The sequence below is a fragment of the Odontomachus brunneus genome, unplaced genomic scaffold, assembly GCF_010583005.1.
Source record: "Odontomachus brunneus isolate Ranch 3 - 2012 unplaced genomic scaffold, Obru_v1 Obru_scaffold_207, whole genome shotgun sequence".
Taxonomy (NCBI): domain Eukaryota; kingdom Metazoa; phylum Arthropoda; class Insecta; order Hymenoptera; family Formicidae; genus Odontomachus; species Odontomachus brunneus.
Genome location: NW_022639657.1, coordinates 258,101 through 268,917, shown reverse-complemented (window position 1 = coordinate 268,917; position 10,817 = coordinate 258,101). Strand labels below are relative to the sequence as shown.

The following is a 10,817-nucleotide window of genomic DNA, read 5'->3' as shown; positions in this document are numbered from 1 at the left end:
AAGAATACCCCCAACGTATGGCCTGCGTGTCGTAAAAGGCGACTAAAAAGCCCTCATGGGTGGGTTGCTGCGCCCATGAGTATTAGGAGCCGGAGGGCTCCCCTCCTTTTCGCTTGAGAGAGGGAGGGAAGCCCAATGGCGCCTACAGCAGGGGAGCGTACCGGATCTTTTATGCCAGTATGGTACCGGTCTCTCGGGTGGGCAGCGGCGCCCGAGAGTCTCAGAGGAAGGCGGGCGCGCCCGGCTGTCCTTAGGGCAGCCGGTGCGGGTGAACCGACCTCACCGCGGGGGCAGTCGGGTCCCTTATGCCAGTACGGCAACCGGCCTCCCGGGTGGGCAGCTGCGCCCGGAAGTAGTAAGATCCTTGGTGAATACTTCATCGGGGATCCACAGCGGGGGCAGGGCGGGCTCCTGAGGCTCCGTTGAGCCAAACCGCCCTGGGGGGCGGCCCTAAAAGCCGCCCGGGTTGGGGGGCCGCCGTCAAGCCCCCCATCAATAAACATGATGGAACAACAAAAAAAAGGAACGACTTCCGGCGGGTCGGGTACGTCGGGCCGGCGTGGGGGGGCTGTGGTCCTAGGCACCCTCGTGTCGTCAACGGACTATGGGCCACAAGAAACCGGCGCGTCAACGGCGGGCGCGTCGGCGGATATTGTAACCGCCGAGGGGAGGGGGGAGACAGATGGGCATAGTGATGAAATGAAGAGGTATTGTGAGGATATCGGGAAAGCATATAAATTGAGGACGGAGGCCCTGGAAGGGAAAATACAGGAATGAGAAAAGTGGTGGGATGACAGAGAGAAAGAAAGAGAGGACACAGAAATGAGGAGGAGAGAGGAACTGAAGGAATGGGAAAGCAAAGGAAAAAAATGGGATATAGAAAGGATTGAATGGGAAATCAAAGAAGGGAAATGGGAGCTGGAGAGGCATAAGTGGCGTGCTGATAGGATGACCTGGGAAAGCAAGGAAAAAAGATGGGGGCAGGAGTCGGAAGAGTGGAATATGGAAAGGAGGGGATTGATTAGGGAACGGGAAAAGGCGGCGAACTCAATGACGGCGTTGGCCGCCAGGAGGAATAACTCGACGGATCGGGCCGAGTCTCCGTTTCCGGAGGTGCGGCCCGATCTGAGGGACAGAGCGACGTCCCCCATGCGGGACGCCGTGCAGAGGCGTCGGTCGGCGGTGGCCGCCGGGGCGCCGCCGACCGGGGAGGGGCCCTCCGTGCCCGCCGGGCCCGTCGCGGGGTCGTGGCTGGGTCGCGGCGGGTGGGGCGGGCGGAAGGAGAGGCAGGGGCCCAAAATGGGGGGAAAGGGGGACGCCGGGCTTGGGGCGCCTGATGGTGCCCAGGGTGCGCCGGTGCCGCCGGCGACGGCGGTGGTGGCGGTGCGCGTGGAGGGGGGCCTCTCGTACGCGGAGGCTATCCGCAGGGTGCGGGAGGTCCCCCTCCAGAGAATGGGGGTCCGTCCGGCCTTTGTGAGGAGAGCCGCGAACGGCGGCCTCCTCCTGGGGCTGGCGGGCCCAGACAGAGAAGGTAGGGACCGGGGAGCCGACTACCTGGCTGATAAGGTCAGGGCGGCGCTCCCCGGGGCCTCGGTAACAAGGCCCAGGAGGTATGGGGAGGTCCGGCTCGTCGGTATTGACGAGTCGGTCCTCCCCGAGGAGATCACGGGAGCTCTGGCGGCCCGCGGTAATTGCGGGCCAACAGAGATCCGGGTGGGCCCCATCCGGCGTGGCTGGGGGGGGTCGGGACAGTTTGGGCCCGCCTTCCCCTGGAGTCCGCCGCGATGGTGGCCAGGGAGGGAAGAGTGACGCTGGGGTGGGCGGGTGCGCGGGTGGAAATGCTCGCAGCTCGCCCGCTCCAGTGCCACAAGTGTTGGAGACTCGGCCACATCCGGGCGGCCTGCTCCGCGTCAATTGACCGGAGTGGGCTTTGTTACCGGTGTGGCCGGGCGGGGCACATCGCGCGGGACTGCGCAGGGAGCGCGGCCTGCGCGGTGTGCTCGGAGGATGGAAGGGCCTAGGGCCACCGGGTGGGTGGTCCCAAGTGCCCAATGGGGAGTGGTGCTCCGGCGGGCGGAAGACCGCCGGGGCATCGCAGGGGTCGACCGCCAAACGCGGCCGGCTCGGGTTGCCCCTCTATGGGAGGCGTGCCGGCGGACCCCGGAGAGTTACCCCGGGATCCGGCCGGCGGAGAGGGCCCCGGTCTGACCATCTGGACCGGGGCCACGGCGCCGGCCGAACATCAGGCCGGCGTCGAGGGGGGTCGGTGCCGGGCGGATACTCCGCCTCCACCGGTCCCCCCTCTCCCCTACGGGTCGCCTGGGGGGTGTGCGGGGGCACACCCTCCAATTAAAGCGGCCCGGGAGGGAGGCGGCGCGGTGTTGGGTCGCACCGCGCCGCTGCTCAGGAGGAGCGTGACCGGGGGTGATTTATTACCCCCGGTCCGGGAGGGGTCCTCAGGACCGCGGAGGGGGGTTCGCGGATGTTATACGCAAGTGGTTCCCGCGGGCCCCCTGATGACCGCTGAGGACGGACCCGCCAGGGGTTTTAGTGGGTAGGGGCCCCCCGAGCATCCTCGGGGGGGAGGAGCCCCACATAACCCGCGGTCTCCCCCCGGAGATCGTGGGCATGCGTAACGCATTTCCCCTGGCTTACAAAAAAAAAAAAAAAAAGGAAGGGAGGCCCCTATCTGAGGATCGCTGGCAAACGGCGGCAACGGGGAAGGAAAACCCCCACAAAAAACCGGACCGCGGTGGGCTGCAGCCCCACGGTTGCTAGAGAGGGACGTAAGACCCTCCACTGCAGGGGAGCCCGGCAACTCTCACAGGGCCGATGGACGCAATTGCCGGTAGGGGTTGGCGGCCCTGATTCTAATCGCCCGGCCGGCTGGGGCCGTTAGGTGGAGCTTGCTCCACCACCAGCCTTCGGGGGGGATTTTGGGTTGGGGGACCTCCGCTGCGGGACGTTAGCTCGTCCCGGGGGAGGAGATGATCCCGCATCTCAAGGCATCGCACGCCGATTCTCCGGCAGCCGAGAGAGCGGGATGTCCTCGAACCGTCCGACGATGGCGACGGCGGCAATCGGACGGAGGGAAGGAACCCACACCCGTCTTTGCACACCGGAGGCGCGCCTCACGGTACGCGGGCGGTGGAAGGGTGTCCGGGCCGCTCGAATGTATTTCGAGGTCTGAGTCAGACACCCTGGGATTGGCGCCGGCATCTCATGCCGGCGATCTTCTCTTGTGCGGGCAGCTGCGCACGAGAGTACTAAGGGAGAGGTGAGCGGGCCCGGTTTGTCCAATCGGGGCGGCCGATGCCGCTGAGCTAATCCCCACAGCGGGGGCGGCCGGGTCCCAAATGCCAGTATGACAACCGGTCTTGTCTCTCTCGGGCGGCCGCTGCGCCGAGAGAGTATTACGGGTCGGCGCGGCCGATTTGCCCATCGGGCGGTCGGTCGGGTCGGCCCTTACAGCGGAGAGCCCGGGGGGCGGCGATTGCGACATAGTAAAGTCGTGGCCCCGGGCGGAGCATCAGTTGGCGCCCACGGCGGTACGCGACATAGGTGGGTCGCAACACCCTTTCGCCGTTGTCCGTTCGTAGGGCTCCCCGCGTGGCGGCGGCCGTGACGGTGCCCGCACGGTCGGAGGTGCAGGACCCCTGAAAGCGGTTCAGTCCCTTGTAGACTGGGGCGTGAATAGGGGGCTGGAGTCCAGTGTTCCTGTGCGGAATTCCCGGGAACCAGTGGCATAGGACCTCTCCCGGCGAGTACGCCGGGCATCCTCCCTCCTCAATTTGAGGGGGAGGATGGGAGACACGCCAAAAGTTCGAGCCGTCGGGGCTGGTGGGATAAACTACTTATGGACTTTACACCCATTCACGTAGTAAAGGAGGGCGAGACCATCAGGTCATCGGTGGACTCAGGGCCCACAGGCACGCCTGTGGCTGCGACCATTGCGGTCTCAGATGTGGGCAGGCAGGGGGAGGGCACGTTGAACACCAGCAGCCCACAAGAGGAGACGACGACTCTGCGCACGGTGGATGCTGGCCTGGACGGGCCGGACTACCGCTGTGCAGCGATGCGCCAAGCACGGTCGGCCTCGCGCGGGCGTGGCTCTGGCGGGAACGAGGAGGGAGAACTATGTCCCCTCCTCCTCCTTCCGTTCGGCGATGAGCCGTCTGTCTTGGCGGCGTCGGGGGTGGACCGGGCGGGGGGGGAGCCGGCGGCGGCCGGACCAGGTCGTCATCCTCGTCTCCGGTGCGCCGGACAGCAAACAGAACCGCGGGCGGGCGGCCGGGTGCTGGCTCCAGGTGCGGGGTCAGCGCTCTCGTCGTCCATAGCGACAGGCTGGGGGAGGAGGAGGGGATGAGGCGCTGACGGCGGAGATCGCGGATCCCTCCATCAGACCGTCGTCCCAGAGGGTTCTCCAAGTGGAGAAGGAGCAGGTCGGGATCCTCCGCGGCCTTCGGTCGCAACAAACGGCCGAGGTCTCGTCCATGACACTAAGAGCCGTGGACGAGATTAAAAGGGTCGCGGAGAGGTCCCGCAACCTGAAAGGCGTATATAGGGGAGCCCTGTGGAGTGCGACGGCCAGAATGGCCGCGTGCAGCCTCGCCATAGTCCAAAGGGCCAGCAATTCCGATGAAGCTGGCGCGGGCGAGGCTGCAAGACGGGAGACGGCGGCCGATGCGGAGGAACGCGAGCGCCTTAGGGCCGAAAGCGCGATGCTCCGCCTTTAAGTCGAAAGCCTCACACTAGAGCTGGAGAGGGCCAGAAGACCCGGCCCCTCCAGCAAGCTGCGAGACGAGGCCCCGTCCGCCATGGTGGATGAGGATGGGCCGGAGAGCGACAGCTCGAGAATAAGGCTGCGGGGGGGTCCTAACAGCAGGGACTCTTCTGCAGATCGAAAGAGGTAGAGGGCGGGATACCTGGAGGAAAATTCCCCGCCCTCTGCTGTTAGTGTAAAAAAGTAAAGGGCACCTCCCCGACGCCTCCCCTCCACCTCTAGCGATGAGGGGAGGATGACGGGGGGGACGCCAGGCCCGCTGAGCCCAGACTCCTGACTCTCGAGGAGGTGGAGATCGGGAGACGGTGCCGGGAGGAAGTGGCGCGCGACATCGCGGAGGGAACACTCCCCCCGGGAGCCTCCACCTCTAGCGTTGAGGGGAGGATGACGGGGGGAGACGCCAGGCCCGCTGAACCCAGACTCCTGACTCCCGAGGAGGTGGAGATCGGGAGACGGTGCCGCGAGGAAGTGGCGCGCGACATCTCGGAGGGAACACTCCCCCCGGGAGCCTCCCCGCCCCTACAGGCGCGCGCCGCTAGCTTTGGCGGAAAAGCCGACCGGCTCTCTAGGGGCCGGAAAAGTGGAGCGACGACGGTGACGACGGCCAACGGGGGACGCCCCCGCAGATGAGGTTGAGCGACGAGCGGAGGACTCGCCGGACAAAGGGCGAGCCTTCGCAACGTCAGGGGCGACCAGCGGGGAACTAGAGGCCTTGGTGACGGCCATAGTTCCCCGCATTGTTGAGGCCCTACGGGCCGAGCTCCCTGAATTATCCGGGGGCGGTCCGTGCGGCCTCAAAAGGCCTCCCAAAAAGAGAGGAGTGGGGAGATTATGGGGGATGGGGCGCACAATGGCTGTCCGGCCCATCTGCACCCGCAGCGATCCCCGGCTGCCTCAACCCCCAATAATGGGGGGGAGAGAAAGCCGGGAAAGAAGAAAAAAAAAGAAAGGCGGGAAAAAGGAGAGCGGCAGGGGCGGCCAGCAGTTCCAAAAGGAGACGGTCGTCCCCTGCCGCTCTTGTGGGGGAAGTGGCCTCCCCCCCTTGGAACAAGACAGCGAAACCACAGTCTCGGGCCACAGACCCGCCTCCCAAAAGCCGCCATCTAAACAGGGCGCGGTGATCAAAGGAGGCAGCAAGGCTGGGAAGAACTCCCGAGGTGGCGGAAGCGGGAATAAGCCCGCCCTCCCCAAGGCTCCTCGCGCCGCCGCCGTCACGGTAAGCTGCCCCGCCGACGGCTACGCTGACGTAATGCGGCGGGCGAGAAGCCAAATTACTTAGGAGAACTAGGGATCGGGGATCTCAGGACCAGGAGAGCGGTTACGGGCGCGCTGGTCCTTGAGGTCCCCGGTCCCGAAGGACACGCCAGGGCGGACGCCCTGGCTAACAAAATGTCGGCCCTCTTTGCCGACAAAAGGGACGTGCGGATAGCGCGTTCCACGAAGAGAGCCGACATCCGGGACCTGGACGAAGCGGCCACCGTGGAGGACGTAATGGAGGAATGGGTCGCGTCTCACGGCCTCTGTGTCATCAACAGGGGCCGGAGGAGCACCTTTGTCGGGCCGCAGGGGAGATCAGTGATCGACGTCACGCTAGCGTCCCCCCATGCGGCCCGACTAATTCAGAATTGGCGGGTGGTGACCAGGGGTGAAAACTTTTCGGACCACAGATATATCGTGGTCCGACTGGACGCCACCCCCGAGGAGGTGCTCCTGAGGCGCGCCCAGGGGGGTACCCGACCACCAAAGTGGGCCCTCTGCAAACTCGACCGCGACAGGCTAGCGGCCGCCCTAACGGTGGCCACATGGGCTGACCCGGGCCGCCATTGAAGCTGAGGCGGCCGGAATCGTGGGCATGATGGCGGTGGCGTGTGATGCCGCCATGCCCCGATCCCGGCCGCATCCCCGCCGGTCCGTATACTGGTGGTCGGCGGAGATCGCCGAACTTCGGCGCTCTGCCGGCCGAGCCAGAGGGGAGATGGACCGGCGGGAAAGGACTAGTGAGGGAAAGATGGCCGCCGAGGGGGCGTACCGCAAAAATCGGGGCGCCCTCAAAGCGGCCATCTTTACTGCCAAGGCCCGCGCCTGGGACAACCTGGTCTCCACCATCGACAGGGACCCATAGAGGCGCCCTTATCACATAGCGATGAGACGCTTGCGTAATTGGGCGCCCCCTCCAACGGAGTCCCTAGACCCCGACTTCCTCGACAAAGTGGTGGAGGCCCTCTTTCCATGGGGGGAAGCTTGCATTCCCGCTTAAGAGGCCCCCCCCCGGACGGGGAGGAGGAGACAGTCAGGGTCACCGAGGTAGGGATGGACAGGGCCGTCAGGAAACTCGGCGCCAAGAAAAGGGCGTCGGGCCCTGACGGCATCCCAAGCATAGTATGGGCTTTGGTAATGAAGGAGGCGGAGATGAAGAATCGCGTAATACGGTTCTTCACCTCCTGTATGAGGACCGGGGTGTTCCCCAGCCCCTAGAAGAGGGCCAATTTGGTCTTCTTCAGAATGGGGGGCAAGCCGGAGGACAGTCCTTCCGCATATAGGCCGATATGCCTACTGGACGAGGCAGGTAAGTTATTCGAAAGGATAATACACGCCCGCCTCGTCCAGCACCTATCCCGGAGTAGTCTGACGCTCAGTGAGGAGCAATACGGCTTCCGGGAGGGACGGTCGAGCGTGGACGCGATTTTACGCGTCCGGTCCCTCTCGGAGGCCGTCATGAGGAGGGGGGGAGTTGTGTTGGCGGTGTCTTTGGACATCGCCAACGCTTTCAACTCCCTCCCTTGGGACCAGGTGGAGGCGGGTCTGGCCCATTTCAGGGTCCCCCCCCCTCCAACTGGTCTCAATTATTAGGGACTACTTCCGGGATAGAAGACTGGAGTTCCGCAACAAAGCGGAACTCCAGTACGGAAGGGCGGTATACCGCGGTGTTCCTCAAAGGTCCGTACTAGGACCCCTACTATGGAACATCGCGTACGACCAAGTCCTTCGCCTTGCCCTTTCCCCCCGGCTGTACCGTCGTTTGTTACGCGGACAACACCTTGGTGCTAGCCGGGGGCAAAGGCTGGCGGAGCGCCCTGGAAAAGGGACGTCTGGAGGTGGACCAGGTGATAGGCTCCTTGCACAGGATGGGCCTCAAGGTGGCTCCCCTCAAATCTGGGCTCATGTTCATACATGACAGCCCTGGAAGGGGACCACCTGGGGCCCGAGTCCGGATCGACGGTGTCTCCGTGAAGACGGGTCCCACGATAAAATATCTGGGACTCATGTTGGTTGATACATGGCGGTTTCAGAAGCATTTCGAGCTTCTGGCCCCTAAGTTGGGCAGGGTGGCCAATATGTTGGGTGGCCTCCTGCCCAATCTCGGCGACCCTAAAAAGAAGGCAAGGCGGCTGTATGCCGGCGTCGTCCAGTCCATGGCCCTATATAGGGCCCCGGTCTGGGCGAGTGCGATGGCGACCAACCAGCGCATAATTGCCCTGGCTCACCGCGCTCAGCGGTGGGTCGCCATTCGTCTCATCCGGGTCTATAGGACGGCGTCGCATATGGCCGCCATGGCCGGTCTCCCCCTGCTGGAGCTCCTTGCACAAATGCACGCCGAGACCTATCGGCGTGTCAAAAAGCTCCGTGCCGGGGGAGACCTCGAACATCTGGCCAGGGCCATAGACTATGGCAAGACTGCAGGCCCGTCAACGCCTCCTCCTAAGGTGGAGCATCCACCTGGAGGAGGCGACGGGCCACTCAGGAACGAGGGTTGCCGAGGCCATCCGGCCCTGTCTACAAGAATGGGTAGACAGGGCCCGCGGAGAGCTATCCTTCTGGACGACGCAGGTACTCACCGGACATGGATGCTTCGGTGAGTACCTGCACAGGATTGATAGGGAGCCTAACTCCTGTTGCCACCACTGTGGTGCTGAGGTGGACTCGGTGCAGCATACCCTGGAGGAATGCCCTTTCTGGGATGTGGAGCGCCGAGTCCTGATTGACGTGGTGGGAGCGGACCTCTCTCCCCCGGCCCTCATTTTGGCCATGCTTGGGGGAGACGAGGGCTGGTCCGCCGTCACCTCCTTCTGTGACACAGTCGTGTCACAGAAGTAGGAATCGGAGAGGGTCAGAAACTGCCGCCCCCGGGATAGGGCGAGGCGCCGCAGAAGGAGAGCAGCGCCTCGCCTACCCGCGCATCAGCGCGGTGTTGAGGGGCGGCGCACTCGTGGGCGGGGAGGGGACGCCACCGCTGACGTTCCCTTCCGCGGGGTTCCTGCGCGTGCGCTGCCGCCTCCTACAATGCCGCCGGGCCCTCCTGATCAACGGAAGGCCCGACGCGGGGGAGATAGGAAGCGCCTGGTCGGGCGGGAGAGACGCGTCGCAAGGCGCGTTCCCCTCCCTCCGTGACAAGAAGTCGGACCAGGCGCCTCCGGGAGGGGGGCAGGACGGCCGGTTCGCAAGGGCGAACTCTCAGGCCGCCCACCCCCCTCCCAGTGCCAGGAGGCTCCTGACCGAGAAAGGCGGAGGGGAACCTTTAGACCCCTCCGCCCCTGCAACCTCGGTCGGAAGCGTTGGGGCGGGCCGGGTCCGGACGGGACCGGACCTGGCCAACAGCGTCCCCTATAGGTGAGGTATGACTGGACGGGGAGGCCCACGTCCGATCATGGAGGATCGAAACAGCAAGCCGGAAGGGAATTATCCCTCCCGGCCTGGGAAGAGAGCGGGAATTTAGGTTGTACCCGCCCCGCGGCTGAGGGCGTCCCGGAAGTAATGCGCAAGCGGTTCCCGGGACGCCCTCGCAATAGCCGCAAGGGGCCCGGCCGTTAGATCCGGAGGGGGAGAGTCCCACACTACCCCTGGGAAAATCCCGTCTTTCCCGGGGGTGTGCGTAATGCATTTCCTTTGCCTCAAAAAAAAATAAAAAAAGTAGTAGTTTCTGGCAAAATACTGTTGCAGGAACTATGGTTGTAGGGAGTCGGCTGGGACGAATCCCTACCCGAGTCATTGTCGGCCCGGTGGCTCCTGTATCGGCGCGAGCTCGCGACTGTCAAGAAGCTTCGGTTGCCCCGGTGGACCGGATACACCCCCGGATCACAGACCGAGCTTTGCGGTTTCTGTAACGTCTCCAAGCGCGCCTATGCGGCTGCCGTGTACTTGGTGGTGCGGGCCCAAATGGACCCGCCCGTGTCTCGCCTGCTCGTCGCCAAAACCAAGGTAGCGCCGGTGAAGCGGATCTCGCTTCCGCGATTGGATCTCTGCGGAGCACTCTTGTTGGCCATGCTTCTGATATTCGCTCTGGAAACTCTCCAACCAACTACAACCACACGCTGTTGAAGCGACTCTGTTGTCGTGTTGGCCTGGATCCGACAGCACTTGTCGCGCTGGAACACTTTCGTGGCGAACCGGGTGGGAGCTAACCACGAACTTCTTCCCTCCGCTCAGTGGGGTCATGTGCCCACGAAGGAGAATCCGGCGGACTGCGCGTCGCGGGGCATGACCCCTCGTCTTCTCCGAGATCAGGAGTTATGGTGGGGCGGTCCAGCCTGGCTAACACAAGCGCCCGAACACTGGCCCTGTTGGGAGTCCACGAGACCGGCGAGGTGCAATATCGTGCGAGTCCGCGTCACGGGCGCTGACGGGCGCGCCCCCGGTGCAGGATTGGGATGGGCTGATCGCAGCCTCCTCCTATCCAAAGGCACTACGAATCATAGCGCACGTACTGCGCTTCCGCCACCGAACTTCGGCGCCATCGATCTCCATTACCACCGTCGAATATCGGCGCGCCAAACTCAAGCTCTTCGCAATTACACAGCGAGGGGATTTTTGCACTGAATTGGGCCACCTACGCGGAGGTCGAGCGCTGCCCTTCTCCAGCCCGCTGCGCCAACTCCACCCAGCCCTAGACGCCGATGGCTTGCTGCGTGTGGATGGCCGACTAAGATTCGCAAATCTCAGTCACGACCGGCGACACCCCATCGTGCTCCCTCGAGAGGCGCGTCTAACGGAACTCGTAATCCGAGACGCTTACGAGAGAACACTGCACGGGGGGGGG

At 64.3% G+C, this 10,817-nt stretch overlaps 1 protein-coding gene across 1 annotated transcript in view; it reads left to right on the top strand.

Annotated features, from left to right (window-relative positions):
- The window catches only part of LOC116852225 (golgin subfamily A member 6-like protein 6), a 7,206-nt gene extending 3,457 nt beyond the window's left edge, over positions 1–3,749 (top strand). The window contains exons 2-3 of the mRNA XM_032832348.1: positions 881–1,593; positions 3,600–3,749. Of these exons, the coding sequence (XP_032688239.1) occupies positions 881–1,593; positions 3,600–3,749 (863 nt within the window). The remainder of the gene's footprint in view (positions 1–880; positions 1,594–3,599) is intronic.
- The last annotated feature ends 7,068 nt before the right edge of the window (positions 3,750–10,817 follow it).